Source organism: Bubalus kerabau, chromosome 10 (assembly GCF_029407905.1).
Source record: "Bubalus kerabau isolate K-KA32 ecotype Philippines breed swamp buffalo chromosome 10, PCC_UOA_SB_1v2, whole genome shotgun sequence".
Lineage (NCBI taxonomy): Eukaryota > Metazoa > Chordata > Mammalia > Artiodactyla > Bovidae > Bubalus > Bubalus kerabau.
The window spans coordinates 79,062,528-79,085,007 of record NC_073633.1 but is presented as its reverse complement, the minus strand read 5'-3'; the positions used below and the strand labels follow the sequence as shown (position 1 = coordinate 79,085,007).

Sequence of the window (22,480 nt, the reverse complement as noted above, 5' to 3'; positions counted from 1 at the left end):
GTTCCAAAGACAACATTTGAACTCCTGGATATAACTTTTCAATGAACCAGATTTATCCCCACACTTATCAGTCACTTGAGCTCAACCACTCTTCTTTGCTTATAAGAAATTGAGAAATCCTCTGTATAGTTTGAGTTTAGTTCAGTTTTATAAATAGCATCTCTTCTGGTACATAAACAATATTTGCTCAATGCCATCTTTATGGCTAAGAAGTCCAACCTTGCAAAGCAAAGTAGCAAGAGTAAAGCTCATCTATCACAGACTCAAATGAAAGTAACTGCTTGTCATTATGGATCTAAATGCAGGAAAGCAATTTTCAAACGTTCCATATAAGCAGTGACTGCTTTTTGTAGGATCAAAACAGAATAAAATCTAGACAGTCTCAGAAAAACTTGAAGTTCTAATTTTGATTTTGAAATAGACTTTGATATCATAGCTTAAGAAGGTAATGCTTTAAGTTTCAACTTCATAATGGTTTCTTTTTCCCTAAAGGAACTGATTTTTGAAATGGTATAAAAATCCTTCCATGTCATGAACAAGAATGTCTCCTGTGATAATCCTGTACCTGACATCCTTAAGAAAAAGATTCGTAAAACATCAGGAAATCTCAAGAACAACAGAAACTCCGGAGTAATAACTAGACAGTATTACTGATGACCAGCTACTGAAAAGTTTTGGCAAAGCCACATTTTATAATCAATCCACCAAACACAATTCTCATCCTACACCATGGCTTGTCCTTTTACTGTTCTCTCTAGTAGGATCACTCTTTCCTTCAGACCTCAGTGAAACCGCTGTCTTCCCAGACAGTTCATTGTGTATAAAATTCAGAAAACACCACCCTATATAAAACAGCACTCACTCAATTAATTTTTAACCCCTTATCTTGTTTTATTTTTCTACGTGGCATCTCTCACCTGACATGTTATATTTATTTGTTCACCTGGTGAATATCAGAATGGGTAAGACTTAGATGTCCATCATGTCAGTTACCTATCATCTCAAGAAAGTCCTAGTTCACCTGCAGATTGTAGCTCTTGCACATAGACTACTTCAAAACCTACACAGCTGCTTGGACAAGACTTTAATTACTACACTGGTCAAGGTCCAGCCAGGAAACAAAACCCACAATAGGTATTTCAACAGAGGGAGTTTAGTATAGAGAATTGGTTCCATGGGTAGTGGGTATTGGATGAATAGCAAGAGGAACAGAGAAACAGCCAGAGACTGGAACTGCAGGAGGCAGCTACCACCCTCTGGCTGGGGAAGCAAAGGCAAGAGGTCAAGGTTATTATAAACTAGAAGCTCAGAGGTGAGGCCCCATGGATATGCAGCTCAGACATCTGTGGAGGGAAAATGACCTGATAAGTGCTCCCACCTCTGAGTGGAGTGCAAAAAGGCTGGCTCTGGAATGCTCAAAGAACACTGGAGACCAGAACCCATGCTGCTGACAGCACTATGAAGGGCAGTGCTAAGATGCCAACAACAGAAACAGTGAGCCAGAAACTGGGAAAAGGAAGCTCTTTCTCCCTACTCCCATCTCCCAATAGTCCTTTTGTCACAAGATCAGAGAATGCCCCCAAGCAAAGGCCAACTGTAGTTTGCAGAATTCCAGCCTTAACATTCAAAGCAGGATATGAAAGAATGGATTTGAACGGAGAGAAAATAGTTTAAAAACCAGCACAGATCCTAATGCATATCTCCAATTTACTTTTCATAAAAGAAACACCAAACTTCAAATGAAATGGTACAGTGGTTTTCTCCTGACTATATTGTCACTAGTTCTCTCTTATAAACTGTGTTGATTTTAATCTAGAGTTGTTGTTGTTCAGTTCACAAGTCATGTCCAACTCTTTGGAACCCCATGAACTACAGCACACCAGTTCTGCTGGAGTTTGCTCCCCTGTCCTCCACTATCTCCTGGAGTTTGCTCAAATTCATGTACATTGAGTCAGTGAGGCTATCCAGAGTACCAAAGATGAACACTGGGTGGTGCGGGAACACATGAATTGTGTTCCTACTCAGGACCCCATCAATAGTGGGGCTAGAATACGGGGATCTATTCAAGGGACCTCAATCAAAGAAGAAATTACCATGTTTAAAAAGGGGGCTCAAAATAGGACTGTCTCTTTCATATATTCCATCTAAATAAGCTTTAGTATAGGTGCTCAGAGATATACTTACATTACAGAATTATCTGTTATGGTAGTGAAAATTTGGAAATAAATTAGTTGTTCACATGAATAGATAAATTAGATCAATAGAAGAACAGATCAATTAAATGGAATGTTAATTAATACAGTGGATTGCTATATAGCTGTTAACATAAACCATATAGACATGTATCTGAACAATTTAGAAGTATAACATTGAGTGGAAGCAACAACAAGCTGCAGAATAAAATATGTTCAATATTCTATCATTTGTATAAAACTTTAAAACATGCCAAATTATGTTGTGTGTAATTTACAAATACTTGCAGCAAAAGGATAAAATCACAAAGAGAATCGTAATGCCCAAATTTAGATTTGTTTTACTCCTACTAGGGAGAAAAGAGAAACATAGAGGCATCCTCAGGGGACTCCAATGATCTCCAACCTGGATGACTTCTTTAAATCTGAATTAAATATAGCAAAATGTTAAGACTTGGCAAAGTTACACGGTGGGTGTTTGTTGTACGATGCTATATTTTTCTATGTTTTTGAAATGTTTCATAAATTTAAAAACTGGGAAATATGAAGGGCACTGAAAGCTCCATTAACAATGGCCTAGACCACCCCTTAGCATAATTAACAAGAGCTCGAAGAAAAGAGGAATTTATAACCACATCTTAGCAACTCCATTTCGAGGTTCCTTTTCAGAAACTCTCTCTCCACAAAAGTGGACACTGGAAAAGAGTACCAGGGAGGGAGAAAGAGGACTTAACAAACAAAGGGAAAGATAAGAGGGGAAGAAGAGAAGAGGATAAATTCTCCATGGTATTTTAAAAGATAAATACACAACACAGAGAACAACACAGGTAAGAATCTTCCTCAGCAAGAAGAATCAAGGTACCTAAGTGAAAAAAGTTCTTTTTAAATTGTAGTTACTACTTGACTCCAGCTTCTTCCCTGTTGGGCTAGATAATTGCAAAAAAGATACACCTGCATCAATTACAGTGTGTGTCTCAGGGCAAGGAAGCCTCCTGAGCTTTTAATTATCAGGTAATTTCATTATTAAGGAAAGTTTTCTGGTTCCCCGGGAATTGTGAAAATGGAATTAAAGCTTATTTGTAACATAATTTACCTTTAATTCCTCTAATCCGTTCCTAATGGTAGTAAGAAGAGGAAAATAGAAAATGGGCTCTCCTACTTCAAACTTGTCCTTAAAAATATCCTACCACCTATTATAATAATATTCAGAAATCAAGGCAAAAATTGGATCTCTATTTGGCCACTCATATAAGTTATATGTTCTAACTTCTGTCCATATAAAATTGTGTTACACATCTGAAATTTCCTTTTAAAATGACACAAAGTTGAAAAACAAGTAACACTGACAATAACAACCTCTGAAAACTAGAGGTTTTGTCAAGGTTCTGAAAACTAGAGGTTCTGAAATGTCAAGGTTCTAGAGATCAGGTACTGGCATGTTCATTAATAAATACCCAGCTTTTCTAAAACATTCAAGTCAACATAGTAAGAAAATTAACTTCGTAAAGCTTTTAGAAAACAAATTCTGAAGCTTTTGCAGAATACTCAAACTTTTTCATGGACAGTTCTGGATAACCCGTGACATGGTGGCAAATGCAGTCAAACGAAGTATAATGTTGTACTAACAAATGAAGATAAATTTAACCAGGGATGGGTTTGCTTTCAAGAAATCACTTGGGAAATAAAAAAGCAAAGTTCCAGTACTGCAGTTAAAGGAAAGCAGGAAGTAGCATTCTGTGTTCAGAAAGGCATCCTCTAGAAAAGAAATGAAAGCTGTATAATTTACAAATCGACTGCATTCTCCTGCCTGAAACCATTTAGTCTCAATTGCCACAAGTAATCCTCAAACATCAACAGAACAAAATACCTTCAATCCATGAAAGCTTGAGATCAACGAATAACTAAGAACGCAGTGTGGTTTTCCCTTCCATGTTACATTAGCCTTGTAGAATAATCTGATTGAAAAGTCAAATTATATCACCATGATTTCAAAGCCTGCTGTTCTATTTTTTAAATACATTCTATCTAGCCAAAGAGTATTTCTAAAGTTCTATATGCCAATGTACTTGGAACACATTAATTCCATTAGCGAGCTATTTCAGGAAACAGTGAGCATATTTCTTGGAAACAAATACATGTGGTTAAAAAACAGTCTCAAAAAAAAAAAAAAGTACGAGGTGAAAAACTGTAAACAAAGATGATTTTTAAATGCAATTAGAACTCCTTCCCATCACATATCAAAGGTGTCATAACTGCTTCTAGACTGAGAAGTTGCTGTTTGGGATTTGGGTCTTTTAACCAAAAAGCCTATCTTGAGATGGCACTATAAGGCCTCTATCTGTCTCTTAATCATAGGCAACTGCTAAATGAAGTGTATCTATTTTCTCTGTTGCATTACTATTGGCAACCAGGTCCTCAGTAAGTGCCCAGAAATGTTTCCATGGTTACAAAAAGCATTCAGCAGCCCTCTTGTTTTGGGCCAATTTAGCTTCAAATCTATTGTGGAGAAAAAATATGGCACATTAAAAAGACTGAAATCAAGATACAACGTTATGAAAAGAATTCAAGGTTAAATGGCAAAGCAGGCTTGACAAGGCTTTTTTAAAAGTGCATATAAATCACTGATTAAAATGCTGCCTTCTCCTACAGTATCTCCAAATACATCTCTCTAGTAGACTGCAAAGAAGCCCATATGCTGAAGCTGATGTGATTCTCTGGTATAAAGGAAAAATTGAGCACATGACAATAATTTAAGACTATTAACGGCAGGTAAAATCCCTCCCCAAAATAGGCTTTTAACATTCATGAAGCTGAGAGTCCAGTCCCTTATCCCAGTTTAAGACAGTCCTGAGGGCATTTAAATAATTTGATGAAAGAGAGGAATAAGAGCTTTTGTTCATTGGCTATAAGGCATCTGAAGTAAATTAGTGGACTCCATCTCATCAGGGAGAGGGAGAAAGATGGAAGTTCTCTAGAGATAACTCAGTAATGCTCCTCCATCTATAAAGTAATGAGCGATTTGGGATAACAGAACTATCTCATTCTCGTTTTCTGCTGCATTCTCAACTCCCACTGCCACCAAAGAGTCAGGGCATTGAAAACATTTTTGAATCTTCTGTAACGTATTAAACAAATGGTATAAACATTTCAATAATCTGAAGGAGCGGTCCACAGCTTATGCTTGTGTAGGTGGGTCCATTCCCACAGTGCGTTGTACATGGTAGGCATTCAATAAATATTTGGTTTACTGAGGAAGGCCATCATATAAGATGTCTCTTTATAGAGGAATATTTCTCCCTATACTATCTACACAAACATTTGCCCCTTTATCATTTTTTCTATTCCTCTTATTTTCACTGTGAAATGGAGAGAATTGGGTGGAAATTAAAGTCACAGTGTTATAAAGGGCTAATTTGAAGATTTTACTTCCAAGAAGATAGAATAGATATACTTTTCCCTATTCTTCCCTCCAAGTACAACTCAAAACTCTGGGCATTGTATATAAAACAAAGATTAGAAGATTTAAAGGTCCCAAGAAGAAGGCAAACCAGCAGGGACCACGAGACTCAAGGAACAACACAGTGGTGAGTTTCCTGGGTTCTTCTGCCTCACGTATCACAGACTTGAAGCTGAAGAAGCTGGCAACCCAGAAACACCAATAAGCAAAGACACAAAACTCAAGAAATGCCTGCTCTCTCTGTGCAAAGGGCCAGAAAAGGGACAGAATACCAAAACAGAAAAGTTTTAAACAATAAATATTATACTCTAGTCAAATAGCACAGGAAAACTGTGTCCCCCATGCTCAATCATGCCAGCAAAGGCCAAGTAGGCAACCTAGACTTCCAATCTCACTAAGCTTTAATGAGGGTCGTTTTGGCTTGTCTCAGGTCATATTTGGAGAAGGAAATGGCAACCCACTCCAGTATTCTTGCCTGGAGAATCCCATGGACAGAGGAGCCTGGCAGGCCATGGTCCATGGGGTCTCGGGGAGTCCTACATGACTGAAGTGACTAAGCATGCACGCACACCAATATCCCCACTAGGGGGTCCAGAGAAGGCTGAGGAGGAATCCGGAACGTTCATCCTTGATGGCTAGTAATAAGTATCTTGTGCCCCCACAGTATCAGTGGAGGGCTCATAGGAAGTCTGTACCCCACCTGGAGTAATGAGGCACCCCTGCCCCTCTCCACTTGAGTGGTGTCAGAGGAAGATCTAGTGGAGACAGGATTCTCACCATCATCAAGGCTACCTTCAACTCTATGTCAGCAGAGACCACATGGAGAGATGAATCTCTCATGTAACCCAGCATTAGTGAGGAGCACCCCTTCAAGGGTTAAGGAGGCCAATAGAAAAACTGGACGTTTTTCTGGATGTAACTGGAACTGGATGTTACTGCCTCTGCCTAGCAGTAATAAGGTGGTACCCCAATACCCTGCTACAAGCTTGGCAATGACTCTCTTTAGTTGAGAGGCCTTTCAGGGGGAGTAATGTCAAAATAAGGACAATCATTTCCTTTTATGCATTCACATTGGCTTACACATTGTTTCTTCTTACCAGCTACTATGAAAACTGGATTTAATTCAGACGACCATTATATCTACTATTGTGGGCAAGAATCCCTTAGAAGAAGTGGATTAGAACTCATAGTCAACAAAGAGTCCAAAATGCAGTACTTGAGTGCAATATCAAAAATGACAAAATGATCTCTGTTCTTTTCCAAGGCAAATTATTCAATATCACAGTAGTCCGAGTCTATACCCCAACCTCTAATGTCGAAGTAGCTGAAGTTGAATGGTATTATGAAGACCTTCAAGACCTTCTAGAAATACACCAAAAAAGATGTATTTTTCAATATAGCAGACTGGAATGCAAAAGTAGGAAATCATGAGATTCCTGGAGTAACAGACAAGTTTGGCCTTGGAGTACAAAATGAAGCAAAGCAAAGACTAACAGAGTTTTGCCAAGAGAACATGCTGGTCATAGCAAACACCCTCTTCCAACAACACAAGAGACGACTCTAAACGGGGACATCACCAGATGGTCAATACCAAAATACAGATTGATTATATTATTTGAAGCTGAAGATGGAGAAGCTCTATACAGTCAGCAGAAACAAGACTGGGAGCTGACTGTGGCTCAGATCATAAACTCCTTAATTTCCACATTCAGACTTAAACTGAAGAAAGTAGAGAAAACCACTAGGCCATTCAGATACGACCTAAATCAAACCCCTAATGATTATACAGTAGAAATGATAAATAGATTCAAGGGATTAGATCTGATAGAGTGCCCGAAGAACTATGGATGGAGGTTTATAACATTATACAGGAGGTGGTGATCAAAATCATCCACAATAAAAAGAAATGAAAAAAGGCAAAATGGTTGTCTGAGGAGGTCTTACAAATAGCTGAGAAAAGAACAGAAGCAAAAGGCAAAGGAGAAAAGGAAAGATATACTCATCTGAAAGTGGAGTTCCAAAGAATAGCAAGGAGAGATAAGAAAGACTTTCTAACAGAACAACGAAAAGAAATTGAGGAAAACAATAGAATTGAAAAGACTAGAGATTTCTTCAAGAAAATTAGAGATACTAAGGGAACATTTCATGCAAAGATGGGCACAATAAAGGACAGAAACAGTATGGACCTAACAGAAGCAGAAGATATTAAGAAGAGGTGGCAAGAATACACAGAAGAACCATACAAAAAAGATCTTAATGACCCAAATAACCACGAAACTGTGATCACTCACCTAGAGCCAGATATCTTGAAGTGCAAAGTCAAATGGGCCTTAGGAAAAATCACTAGGAACAAAGCTAGTGGAGATGATGGAATTTCAGCTGAGCTATTTCATATCCTAAAAGATGATGCTGTTAATGTGCTGCATGCAACATGCCAACAAATTTGGAAAACTCAGCAGTGGCCACAGGACTGGAAAAGGACTGTTTTCATTTCAATCCCAAAGAAAGGCAATGCCAAAGAATGTTCAAACTACCGCACAATTGCACTCAGTTCATATGCTAGCAACAGACTGATTCCAAATAGGAAAAGGAGTATGTCAAGGCTGTATATTGTCACCCTGCTTATTTAACTTCTAGGCAGAGTACATCATGAGGAATGCTGGGCTGGAAGAAGCACAAGCTGGAATCAAGATTTCAGGGGAAAATATCAATAACTTCAGATATGGAGATGACACCACCCTTATGGCAGAAACTGAAGAAGAACTAAAGAGGCTCTTGATGAAAGTGAAAGTGGAGAGTGAAAAAGTTGGCTTAAAGCTCAACATTCAGAAAACTAAAATCATGGCATCTGGTTCCATCACTTCATGGCAAACAGATGGGGAAATAGTGGCTGACTTTATTCTGGGGGACTCCAAAATCACTGCAGATGGTGACTGCGGTCATGAAATTAAAAGACGCTTACTCCTTGGAAGGAAAGTTATGACCAACATAGACAACATATTAAAAAGCAGAGACATTACTTGGTCAACAAAGGTCCATCCAGTCAAGGCTATGGTTTTTCCAGTAGTCATGCATGAATGTGAGAGTTGGACTCTAAAGAAAGCTGAGTGCCAAAGAATTGATGCTTTTGAACTTTGGTTTTGGAGAAGACTCTTGAGAGTCCCTTGGACTGCAATGAGATCCAACCAGTCCACCCTAAGGGACATCAGTCCTCGGTGTTCATTGGAAGGACTGAGGTTGAAGCTGAAACTCCAATACTCTGGCCACCTGATGCAAAGGGCTGACTCATTTGAAAAGAGCCTGGTGCTGGGAAAGATTGAAGGCAGGAGGAGAAGGGGACGACAGAGGATGAGATAGTCGGATGGCATCACTGACTCAATGGACATGAGTTTGGGTAAATTCTGGGAGTTGGTGATGGACAGGGAGGCCTGGCGTACTGTGGTTCATGGGGTTGCAAAGAGTCAGACACGACTGATCGACTGAACTGAACACATCCTAGCAAAGTAATGCTCAAAATTTTCCACATGAGACTTCAATAGTACATGAACCGAGAACTTCCAGATGTTCAAGCTGGATTTAGAAAAGGCAGAGGAACCAGAGATCAAATTGCCAACATCCGTTGGATCATAGAAAAAGTAAGAGAATTCCATAAAAACATCTACTTCTGCTTCATTGACTACTTAAATCCTTTGACTGTGTGGATCACAACAAACTGTAGAAAATTCTTAAAGAGAGAGGAACACCAGACCACCTTACCTGTCTCGTGCAAAACCTGTATGCAGGTCAAGAAGCAACAGTTAGAACCATACATGGAACAATAGACTGGTTCAAAAGTGGAAAAGGAGTACATCAAGACTCTATATTGTCACTTTGCTTATTTAACTTAGATGCAGAGTTCAGTTCAGTCGCTCAGTCATGTCCAACTCTTTGCAACCCCATGAATCGCAGCACGCCAGGCCTCCCTGTCCATCACCAACTCCCGGAGTTCACTCAGACTCACGTCCTTCAAGTCAGTGATGCCATCCAGCCATCTCATCCTCTGTCGTCCCCTTCTCCTCTGCCAGGCTGGATGAAGCAGAAGCTGGAATCAAGATTTCAGGAGAAATATCAATCATCTCAGATATGCAGATAACACCACCCTTATGGCAGAAAGAGAAGAGGAACTAAAGAGCCTCTTGATGAAGGTGAAACAGGAGAGTGAAAAAGCTAGCTTAAAATTCAACATTCAACTAAGTAATATAATGGCACCTGGTCCCATCACTTCATGGCAAATAGATGGGGAAACAATGGAAACAAGGACAGGCTTTTTTTCTTGGTCTCTAAAATCACTGCAGATGGTGATTATAGCCATTAAATAAAAAGACACTTGCCCCTTGGAAGAAAAGCTATGATAAACTTAGCATATTAAAAAGCAGAGATATTACTTTGTCAACAAAGGTCTGTCTTCTCAAAGCTATGGTTTTTCCAGTGGTCATATATGGATGTGAGAGTTGGACCATAAAGGAGGCTGATCACCAAACAACTGATGCTTTGAACTGTGGTGTTGGAGAAGACTCTTGAGAGTCCTTGGAATGCAAGGAGATCAAACCAGTCCATCTTAAAGGAAATCAGTACTAAAATGGAGTTCTGTTGGTATCACGCTTCATTAAGAGCTCTTTGAGAGTCCCAGCTACTTACAAGATAAAAGGTAAATCCTTAACACACACAAACAGGCTTTCCCAATTGCAGCCTATGCTTCTAGCCTAGCCTTATGATCCATCCCTGAAAATGTCACACTTGTCCACGCATCTGTGTTCATGTCATTCCTTCAAACGGAAAGCTTTTCTCTCTCCATTCATTTGTTAAATTATAACTCATTCCTCGAGTTTGTAGTCCTATATCATCGGCTCTGTGGAACCTCCCCTGATCCCTACTGGCAAAACCATCTCAAAAGTTACCATGTTAACAATTACCATGTTAATTGTTCTAATTTTCCACAATTTTTTTAAAATGGAACCTCTTACATGTAACTATCTCTTAGACATTAGGAAACTCCTTAAAGGAAGATCAATATTTTATTTGTACATGTATCTCCCAGCCCAAACATGTGACCCAAATTAATGAGAATGTCCAACTTAATTTTAAAGTAGAGTGTTGTGTTCCAGCTTCCACTTAGAATGTAAAACAAATGGAAATAGTGCTATTACTCTTTAAATAAAAATAGAATCTACATAATATGTAAAAGTACACATTTTAAAACTTATGAGAGAGCTGAGGTCATAAGGCAACCAACTAATCCAAAAGTTACAAAAAGAAAACTTCTTTCAGTGGGAGAAAGAGCACAAGCATTTGCTTGCCAGGGGTAAATGCTGGATTCATACTAGCTGGCAAGAAAAATTAAGATAATATTTTCAAAGAATTTCTAAAGATCAAGTGTGTACTGGCACAAGAGTAGAGACCCACAGGAGCCACAAACCCCAGGGAAATTGAAACCCACTGAGAGGCTTGGCTCCACAGAAGTCACCTGGTACTTACAAGAATGAGAAGAGCAGGGCAGGCAGGGCAGGGGTGGAGAAAGCTTCCCGAATGGTGTGGTTCTGGAGGAGGGGAAGAGCAGCTGCTATAGGAAAAATCAGATGCCTTACCAGGATTCCTCTCTCATCTCATCTTTCCACTATAGAATAAAAGCCACAAGCCACTTGGGAAAGGGCAGCAAATCCCATCACCCTCAGACCATAGGTAGAGACACATGAAGGTAATGAATAGAACAGAATAAAAATGAACACCTCTGGGGAAGAGGTAGAAAGAAGTCCTGGGGTCAGACGTGTGAAAATCCCCTAACTCTGAGGGAGGGGCAGGATAACTGAGAAGGCCCTAACCCAAGACACAGGCACGTATCACCTGCCTAAGACAGAGGCTGCTCCAGAACAGCAGGAGACAGAAACTTCCAACATAACCACACCATAGGAGCAAACACCAAGTATTGAATAACATCAGGCTCCTTCTGGGAAAGGGCCGACATCCTGCAAAGAGAGACCCTCTCTGAGGTGCAGGCAATGAGAAGAGACTCGATGCTAAAGATGGAGCAGACAATGACCAACTCTGTAGCAAACATATCTGAGCCCTAAATACAATGTAATAATAGAGGGTTTTGAAGGTTATGCTTCCCTTGAGGCTCAGCTGGTAAAGAATCTGCCCGCAATGCAGTAAGACCTGGGTTCAATCCCTGGGTTGGGAAGATCCCCTGGAAAAGGAAAAAGCTACCCATTCCAGTATTCTGGCCTAAAGAATTCCATGGACTGTATAGTCCGTGGGGTCACAAAAAGCTGGATACGACTGAGTGACTTTCACTTTCACTTCATTTTGAAGGCTATACTACAAGGAGATTAACAATAAAAACAAAAAAATCCAAGCCCAGCTCAAATTCTGACTAAATCACTCAACACCTTCACACTAAAGGCCCAGCATTAGAAAAGGCTAATCTACTTCTAGGCAGAAACACCATTTACGTCCCCTACATATGATGTTCAACTCTCAGTCAAAAATACAAGACAAGCAATAAAGCAGAAGGGAAAAATTACACTGTCAAGACACAAAGCAATCAAGAAAATGAAACTCAGATACAACTCAAAGGTTAGAGGTATCACAAGGAATTTAAAAGTACTATGACTAATATGCTAAAAACATAGTAATAGTTGAAAAAGGGAGAAATATGCATGAATTGTTGAGGAATTTCATCAGAGAGACTGATATAATTTTTAATCAAATCAAAATTTTAGAAATGAAGAACAAGGCAACAGACATCAAAACATATTTTTGATTGGCTCATCACCAGACTTCATACAGCCAAAGAAAATAGTCTTTCTCTAAAATGTCATTAAATAGTAGTATTTAATGACATAGTCTTTATGTCATTAAATACTACTACCCAAACTGAAATACAAAGGAAAAAAAGAATGAAGGAAAGAAAAAGAACATTCAAAAGCTATGGGATGATATCAACTAGGCTAATAATTATATAACTGGAATACCAATAAGAGCAAGAGAGAATGGATTAGAAAAAATGTTTGAGGAGGTGATGGTCAAGAATTTTCCAAAACTAATGAAACTCACTAAACCACTGACACAAGAAGGACAGAGAACACCAGTAAAAATGAATGCCAGAAAAATATACACATATACAGTATTAATAGAAACGCATACACACATGCCCAGATATATGCTTCTGAAAACCAAAGATTAAGTCTCTAAGGCACCCAATTGTGGGGGGGGGGGGGGCAGGGGGACGGGGGGAGACACATTATATTATATGCAGAGAAACAAAAGTAAGAATTATAGCATATTTCTCATATGAAAGCTATGCAAACTACAAGACAGTGAAATGGCAACATTAAAGTGCTAAAAGAAAAATAACTGTCAACTCAGAATTCTTTACCTATCTGAAATGTATTTCAAAACTAAATATTTTTCAGACAAACAACAACTAAGATAATTTATTAGCTACATATATGCACAAGAAAAGTTAAAGAGTTCTTCAAACAACATAAATGAGGTAAATATAGAATTCTTATTATTCTAGGAGATAGCCAACTAAAACAAAACTGTATCAGCATACTGAATATTACTGAATATGTAAAAGTAAAATATGTAGGAGCAAAAAGTGAAGGATGAGAAAGAAAGAAGTTGGAGCTTACTGTTGTAATATCACCTAACTATAACTGAAGTAGTACAGTATTATTTCAGGATAGGCTGCAATTAACTAAAACTATATGTAGTAAAATCTTATGATGATCCTTAAACTTTCTTTTAATAGATAAAAATAATGAGCCCATAGTGGAGTTAAAATGGAATAACAAAAATATTCAATCCAAAAGAATGCAGAAGAAAACTAGATAGAAGAAACAAAGAATTCTGCTGCTGCTACCGCTGCTGCTGCTAAGTCACTTCAGTCGTGTCCGACTCTGTGCGACCCCATAGATGGCAGCCCACCAGGCTCCCCTGTCCCTGGGATTCTCCAGGCAAGAACACTGGAGTGGGTTGCCATTTCCTTCTCCAATGCATGAAAGTGAAAAGTGAAAGTGAAGTCACTCAGTCGTGTCTGACTCCTAGCGACCCCATGGACTGCAGCCTACCAGGCTCCTCCGTCCCTGGGATTCTCCAGGCAAGAGTACTGGAGTGGGGTGCCATTGCCTTCTCCAGAATAGATTAAACAAATAGGAAAAAATCTAACAAAATGACAGATCTTAGTTCATTATCGATAATTACAATAAATGCAAATAGTCTAAACACACCAAATAAAACTAAAAGATTGTCAAATTGGATAAAAAAGCAGGGCCCAATTATATGCCACATACAAGAATCCCACTATAAAGATAAGGATAGGTTTAAAGTTAAAGAATAAAAAAAAATATCATGCCAACACTAATCAAAAGAAAGCTGGAGTAGCCACATTAACATCAAAGTAGACTTTAGGTCAAGAAATACTGCCAGGGATACAAAAAGGTGTAATATATAATGACCAATAGGTCAATTCACCAAGGAGACATATATTTCTAAAGTGTGTACGTATTTAACAATAGAGCTTCAAACTACATGAAGCAAAAATTGAAGAACAGAAAAGAGAAAAATAGCCAATTCCACAAGTAGAGTTGAAGGCTTTAATACTACTGTCTCAGTAACCAACAGAAGAAAATAAGTAGACAAAATCAGTATAAAAATAAGTATATAGAAAATCTGAAATAGCATCAAACAGTTTGAAGTAATTTATAAGTAATTTATAGAACACTGCACCCAACAACAGCAAAATACATAGTCTTTTCAAGTACACATGAAACATTCAACAAGTTAGAACAGGTCAAGATGACAAAACACAAACTTTAATATTTTAAAACTAAAAATGCTCAAGCCACAACTGAATTAAGCTAGAAACTGGTAACAGAAAGTTATCTAGAATATTCCCAACGTTTGTAAACTAAACTATACACTTTTAAGTAAACAATGCATCAAGACAGGAATCAAAGGTAAATTAAGAAATATTTTAATACAATGAAAATAAATATATACAATATTTTTAGGTGTAGACCAAGTAGTGCCTAGAAAAATGTATCCATTAAATGATTATACTAGAAAAAAAGACAAATAATACTCAAAGCAAGCAGAAGGAAGAAATAATAAATAATAGAAACAAATCAATACAACTAAGAACAGAAAAACAATAGGGAAAAATTAATGAAACCCAAAACTAGTTCTTTGAAAAATATATAGACATACAGAAAGTCCTCTACTCAGACAGACCATTGCAAAAAAACGAAGATAAAAATTACCAATATCAGGAAAAAATGGAGAACTAGCATAAATACTACACACACTAAAAAGATGAAAAAACTATGCCCATAAATTTAACCCAAATGAAATGAAAAAAAAATTCTTGAGAAGCCAAATTCCCAAAAGTCACTCAAGAAAGAGATAGACATTTTGAATAATTCTATATACCCTAAAGAAATGGAATTTGTATTTCAAAATCATCTAACAACAAAAAATCCCAAATTCAGTGATGTCTATAGAAAATTCTAGCAAACATTTAAGAAAAAAAATACTGATTTAACACAAATTTGTCCAGACTGTGAAAAAGGAGAAACATTTCACAACTCATTTTATGAGGCCAGCATTATCCAGATACCAAAACCAAAGATATTGTGAGAAAACTATATATTAATATCCCTTATGTAAATTGATGAAAAAAAATTCCTCAACAAAATATTAGCAAATAAAATCCAGCAATAAATGAGAAGGATAGTATATCATGACCGAGTAGATTTTATCCAGGTATGCAAGATGGGTTCAATATTCAAAAATTAAACACTCATATGATCAATTCAATAGATGCAAAATTGCATTTGACAGAATTAAATATCAGTTTTGATTAAAAATTCTTAACAAATTGGAATAGAAACAAATTTGTTCAATATAATAAAGAGCATCTACAGAAAGTTACACCTAACTAATACTAAATAACAGTGAAAGACTAAGCTTATCCACCAAGCCCAGGATCGAGACAAAGATACCCACTTTCACCATTAGTTAGTCAAGAAAAAGAAATTATAGACATGGATATTGAAAAGGAATAAATGAAACTGTTATGTCTCTGATATTATCTACAAGGAAAAGTCCAAAATAGCTATTTTAAAAAGTTATCAGAACTCATCATTGAGTTCAAGGAGGTTGCAAAATTCAAGATCATATGCAAAAATCAATGACATTTTTATATATTAGCAAGTAGCAATTGGAAAATGAAAGTTATAGATATACTATTTCCAATTATATCTAAGAAAAGGGAAATTCTTAGGTATAAATCTAACAAAATATATATAAAACCTGTATTCTGGAAACTACAAAACAGATGGAAAAAATTAAGAACTAAATAAATGATGTGGTATACCATATTAATAGATTTTAAAATACAGTATTATTAGCATATTATTGTCTCCAAACTGATCTATGGATTCAACACAATTCTAATGAAATTCTCAACAAAGTTTTTTGTAATAATCAATAAGCCTAATTTAAAACTATATGGAAACAAACTAGATTAGTCAAAGCAATTTTTGAAAATATAAGTCAAATACTCACCTGATTTCAAGACCATAATGCTATAGCAATCAAGACAGTGTGTTATTAGAGAAAGAATACAAATACAGATTAAGGGGGAAAATGGAGTCCAGAAATAGACCCACACATATATAAACAATAGATTTCTGACAATGTTATCAAAACAAGCAATGGAGAAAGAATAGTCATTTTAACAAATGGTGTAGGAATTATCAGATACCCATATGGGGAGAGGTCTTCATTCATACCTTACATCATGTAAAAAATTAACTCAAAATAGAGCATAGCTCTAAATGCAAAGTTTGAGCAAACTCGGGGAGATAGAGATAGTGAAGGACGAGGAAGCCTGGTGTGCTGCAGTTTATGAGGTTGCAACGAGTCAGATGTGACTGAGCAACTGAATAACAGCAACTAAATGCAAAATTCATAACTTTAAAATTTCTAGAATAAAACACAGTAGAAAGGTTTAGATATGATACCAAAAGCACAATTCATAAAAGCAATACTTGATAAGGCAGATTTCATTTAATTAAGAATCTGTTCTTCGAGGGATATTGTGAAGAGAATAAAAATGCAAGCCACAAAACTAGGAAAAAATATTTTTTAAAGTACATACCTAAAAGTAACTCATATTCAGAATATCAACATAACTTTCAAATCTCAAGAATAAGAAAACAAACAATTCAATGAAAGTAGGCAAAAAATTTTACAACCCTGTAAAGATGTCTTACAGAATACAACTACATGAAAATATGCTCAGTGTCATTAGTTGTCAAGGAAATGCAAATGAAAGCCAAATGGGATGTTAAAACCTATGAAGGATCTATGCTTTTTACCCTATTTGCACAATAACAAGTTTGTCTGCTACTGTTTTATAGACTTTGGCAAAGATGCAAGACTTCTGGGTCAGAGACAAAGGACAATTTATTACTCACAGTACCTCCAAGTATCAAAGGGGCAGCACAGAGGCAGGCCCAGAGAGATTCCACGCATGCGTTGGGTTTATGTCACAGCCAGGGAACACCAAGTTTGGAAAACCTCTATCATTTGCAAGCAAATTTGCCTAAGATTTGCCCTGAAGAGAGACATTACTTTACTAGACTGGATAGCAAACAAATATCCTCTGTGCTCTGGAGGGAGACACTAACTTCCAAGGCTGTCATACAAACACCTTTGAAATCCAAAACAAAAGGCTGTTTGTGGCTCTGCCCTGCTCATAGCATATGCAAGACACCAATGGAAACTTATCTCCCAACATGAGCTATCACTACACACCTATGAGAATGGCTAATAATAATAATATCACAACCATAAGGATATGAGTGACTGGAAATCTCATACAGAACATTTGAGAATGTAAAATTATACTCTGGAAAACAATGGAATATTTTTTTATAAAGTTAAACATATACTTTCCACATGACCCAGAAATACCACTCATAGGCATTCGCCTAGTTGAAAACAAAAAACCTGTTCTGCAAATATTTATAGCACCTTTACTCCTATTGCTAAAAGCTGGAAACAACACAAATATCCCTCAAGGGATGAATGGATCAACAAACTGGGGCCATCGTGCAATGGAATATTATTCAGCAACAAAAAACCAAACTACTGGAACACAGGACAACATGAATAGATCTCCAGTGCACTACAGTAAGTACATTATGCGAAGAATCAGACTCAAAAGGCTACAAACTGCATGATTCCATTTATATGACATCCTGGAAAAGGTAAACAATAGAAAGATAAAATATATCAGCAATTTCCAGGAACTGGAAGTAGGGAAAAGGATTGACTCCAAATGGGGGAATTTTTTGAGGTGATGGAACTGTCTTACAATCTGAGTGGTGGTGAGGATACCATGTGTTTGTCAAGGCTCACAAAACTGTACACTAAGAAGAAATTTTACTATATGTAAATGGTAACTTTTAAAAGATTAGGGGCAAGGAAAGTTGCATGTATCCGCTCTAACATTGGACTACCTAAGCTCTGTGTGTATGTTAATCACTCAGTCGTGTCCGACTCTTTGCAACCCTATGGACTGTAGTCCATCAGGCTCCTCTGTCCATGAATTCTCCAAGTAAGAACACTGGAGTGAGTTGCCATTTCCTCCTCTGACCCAGGGATCGAACCCAGGTCTCCTGCATTGCAAGCAGATTCTTTACTGTCTGAGCCACCAGGGAAGCCCCCTAAGCTCTGCCTCTTCCTAAATGTCAATCTTGGATATATTCTTGAATTCTAAGCAACAATTTTCTTAACTGTAAAGTGAGATTAATAATAGTATTTAGAATTGTTAGCTTTCTTTGTTGTTCCATTGGTAATTATTATTTGATGTCCTATTATACATTCAACATTGTGTTTGATATTGCTGCTGCTGCTGCTAAGTCGCTTCAGTCGTGTCCAACTCTGTGCGACCCCATAGATGGCAGCCCACCAGGCTCCTCCGTCCCTGGGATTCTCCAGGCAAGAACACTGGAGTGGGTTGCCATTTCCTTCTCCAATGCATGAAAGTGAAAAGTGAAAGTGAAGTCACTCAGTCAAGTCCAACTCTTAGTGACCCCATGGACTGCAGCCTACCAGGCTCCTCCGTCCATGGGATTTTCCAGGCAAGAGTACTGGAGTGGGGTGCCATACAGAAATGAATCTTGTTACATGGCTCCAGGCTTCCATAAGGCTACAAACATTTCCTGAATGAACAAATTAACCACAATTGTTTAACTGCCATTAGATTATTACAAAAATTAACAGAAGCCAGTGTTAAACACTTATTGAGCCAAGTTCATGTTAATTATTTTAAATATAGTTCAACTTAAGCAAGAATTTTCTAAAATAGGAATAGAAATTTCAAGGCAAGTCTAAGAAATCCTATTAGTAGACCAGACATTTCTAGGATTATCTCTATAGATAATTTTTAAAGACTTGAAATTGCATCTATTTATAGTTTATCAGATACAGAAAACATATTAGTCTAAATTGTTTTCACCAATTGATTCTAGCATATAATATTACTTTAATTTGAGTAAAAGGATCAAAAAATCATTATAAAAAGAATATGAAATTATATTTCTTCATTTACCAAGACTTCATGTATCTGGATAAAACATTTCTCTAAAAAATAAAGCTACAAGGAATCACTGAAAATGGATGAAGAAACTATGAAAGTATTCCATAAAAATCTATTCCTGCCAATGAGAAGAGAATTAATGATTTCACTTTTATATAACATAGGAGATCCAACCATCTGCATGAGCTTGTATACAAACCCACATCCTATAAACACACCCAATACCTTTCTCTGTCTATCATGTACCTTCTGTCTGTCAATAATATGGAATGTCCTTACTTCGGGCTTAGTATAACAGAAATGTGAGGTATTTATGCCAGAACATACTACAGCTACTTTTATAGAGTTAATTACATTTTTACCATATTCATTATGCACTTATTGAAGGCCCATTATATGCTCAGTTCTGACAGGATGATGCTCTATAGGCAGTTTGTTTTAAATGTGTCCTTTCCATTCAAGGCTAGAAAAAAGTGAGCTATTCTTATTCCAAAGATTTCCTATCTACTGTCATCTCACATCACGTCTCAGTACAACACTGTGAGAAGTGTTCTTGGAGTGTTATCAACTAAAAATTCTGCAACAAGTATGGCTTTTTGCACAGGATTTCACACTGAATAATATAGTAACATCTAGAGATTCCTAACCTAGTTAAAAAAAAAGAGAGAACATTTTAAAAGATATTTTAAACAGCATGACATATGCACAAGGGGCTTCTCAAACAGAACCCACAGACTCGTTTTCACCATTTCACTTGCTCAGAACTATTATTTTGGAATATGGAGTCCACCAATATGGATCTCCCAAAGTTTCATACGTTGAAAATATTCTTAAGGATTATATCATTCATTAAGAAGCCAGTGTGTGAAAAGATATGAGAGAAAAATAAAATTCAAATGATAACTGAAACAAATAAAAATAAAATGAATACAAATTTCCCTTGGACAAACCCAGAGAAAATGATTACTAGCTAGCTTACCTTGCTTTTTCCCATTAACATTTTCTAAAATACCAGAGAGGTGGCTGTCAAAGCCATGTTGAAGGCTACTCCTTTGCTTTTCAAGGTGATGTTCTTCCTCAACAATAGAAGAAAGCACATGTGGTAGCTTCTGGTCATCAAGGGTCTGACTGGGCCACAGGGTCATTATGGAACAGGAATTCTTTACATGTTGGCTAAGTCTGGGGCTTGAACTTTGGCCAGAGTCCTGAAAATCACTATTACAATCGGAGAAATGATCCACTTCAAGAAACAAGGAATCAGTGTTCTCTTGGCGCTGATCAGTGCCTTGTTCTTCATCTTCAAAGCCAGTTTCTGGAATCTGAATATCATTTAAGTCCTGGTCTAGCGTATCACTCAATTTAGAGTCTTGTTTGCTGAAGTTAGCCAGCGAAGCAGATAACGTATCTCCTGCTTGCTGGAGAGCTTCATAAACCCTAGATATCCAGGAAGAGAGAGGCTGGAAGAAGTTCTGAGCATCCTGAGATGCCATGGCCAACAGCATGGCCAGCTATCTGAAGTCTACAAGTCCACTTGCTCCATTCCTTCAATACTTTGGACTTAATGTGAACTATAGAACATGCATGATGAGAAATTAAACTGGACGTCTCTTAATGGCTGTGAATATTTCTCTCCCAAAACTTCTCAGCTGAAACAGAGGAAAGAAATACTTACACCTGTTAAAGTTATAACCTCAGGCCACCACCAGATTCCTACAGTCTATGTCAAACAGCATTTGGGGACTAAAAGGGGTCATCATTGGAATCCTTAAGGCAGCTAAATAAAACTGACTGTGAAAGTCTGAATGTAGATTATTTCAATGCCTGTTCACCTCTGCAAACATGTGCAAAACTTCCATTAGCAGTAATGGGCTCTATTCATGTGGACTGAAAGAAGTCTGTCCTCATAGGCCATGTTTAACAGCGTGAAAAGGATAAATGAATCTTCATTAAGAGGCAGTTGAATGTGACATCTCAAAATAGAAGAAAGGCTGGATGCTTCATCTGCAGATCCCAAAGAGCAGGCTAATAAGCATCTCTGCCTTGTGATACAAAGAGTTATCCTTTCAAAGGAAAAGTGTACCTAGAATTAAAAAGCTTTTAACAAATCTTAGATCAGGGTTATATATTTTTATGCAATTTTCAAAAATTACACATATTTTTGGGGAACAACCAACCTCTGAAAGATTGAGGGTGGCAAGTGGATTACGCAGCTTACTGGAAACAGGCCCTTAGCATTCTGTTACCCTTGTCTGTGTTCCAAATGCCCAAAGATAGCCCTCCACAACCTGTGAGATTCCTGGGAGATACTTCTTCCCACAAGATTCACAGCCTGAAGTAGGCAGCTACAGGACATCGACAGAGTAACAAGGTACAATGAAGATTCTAGGGCTAAATAGTTATACTTTCACAGATATACATGCATACAAACAGGCACATATATACCTGTGACACATAATCATATGGATGTGCGTTATGCATGTACACACTTATTGCCTTCTCACGGCTCATCAGTATCTCACGATGAAAGTTATAAATGACAGCAGAGCATTCAGTGCTTGTACTTAATCACCCCATCTCTTTTATAGTAATAGCTTCTTTCTGACCAAATCTATCAACCATCCTTTCAATTTCAGCCCTCTTGACCTCAGGCTACTACACGTGACATGACTGCCTACCTAAGAATTTCTCTTTAGACTTTATGATAGCCATACATTGATTCTTTCAATAAACAAATATTGATTAAGTGACTATGAAGGGCTGGGCACAATGCCAGGTATAAGGTATCTGTCCCTGTGGAGCCCACCTTCCAGTTAAAGGGAAACGGAGCTCTCTGCACTTTCTTGAGGCTGAATAATTCATGTGCCTGTCTTTCAGGCTCTTCCTTGTCTGCCCACCAACTACTCAATCACTCATTATCCTCCAGTTTCTCCCCTCCTCCACTTTATACTCATCAGCCGGGAGAGTTGACCTATCCAGAAGTCTCAATTAACACTCTTTTGTAAAACTCCAAAATATACATCTCCAGGCCTAGCTAAATCCCTTTTACCAGACTTGCACATCTGGTTATCTAAGCCAGTGGTTCTCAAACTCTGCTGTGTGAGCTAATAAAGAAAACAGAGGCCAGGCTAATCGAAGGCCCTGGACCTCTGCATTTTTGTCAGGCGCTTCAGGTGATTCTGA

The 22,480-nt window shown here is 37.5% G+C and overlaps 1 protein-coding gene across 3 annotated transcripts in view; it reads right to left on the bottom strand.

The window, feature by feature from the left end:
* SYT16 (synaptotagmin 16) overlaps positions 1–22,480 on the bottom strand; it is a 330,623-nt gene that overhangs the window by 134,982 nt on the left and 173,161 nt on the right. For all 3 annotated transcript variants that reach the window (XM_055538272.1, XM_055538274.1, XM_055538275.1), the window contains one exon: positions 20,280–20,946. In XM_055538272.1, the coding sequence (XP_055394247.1) occupies positions 20,280–20,802 (523 nt within the window). In that variant the 5' untranslated portion in view covers positions 20,803–20,946. The remainder of the gene's footprint in view (positions 1–20,279; positions 20,947–22,480) is intronic.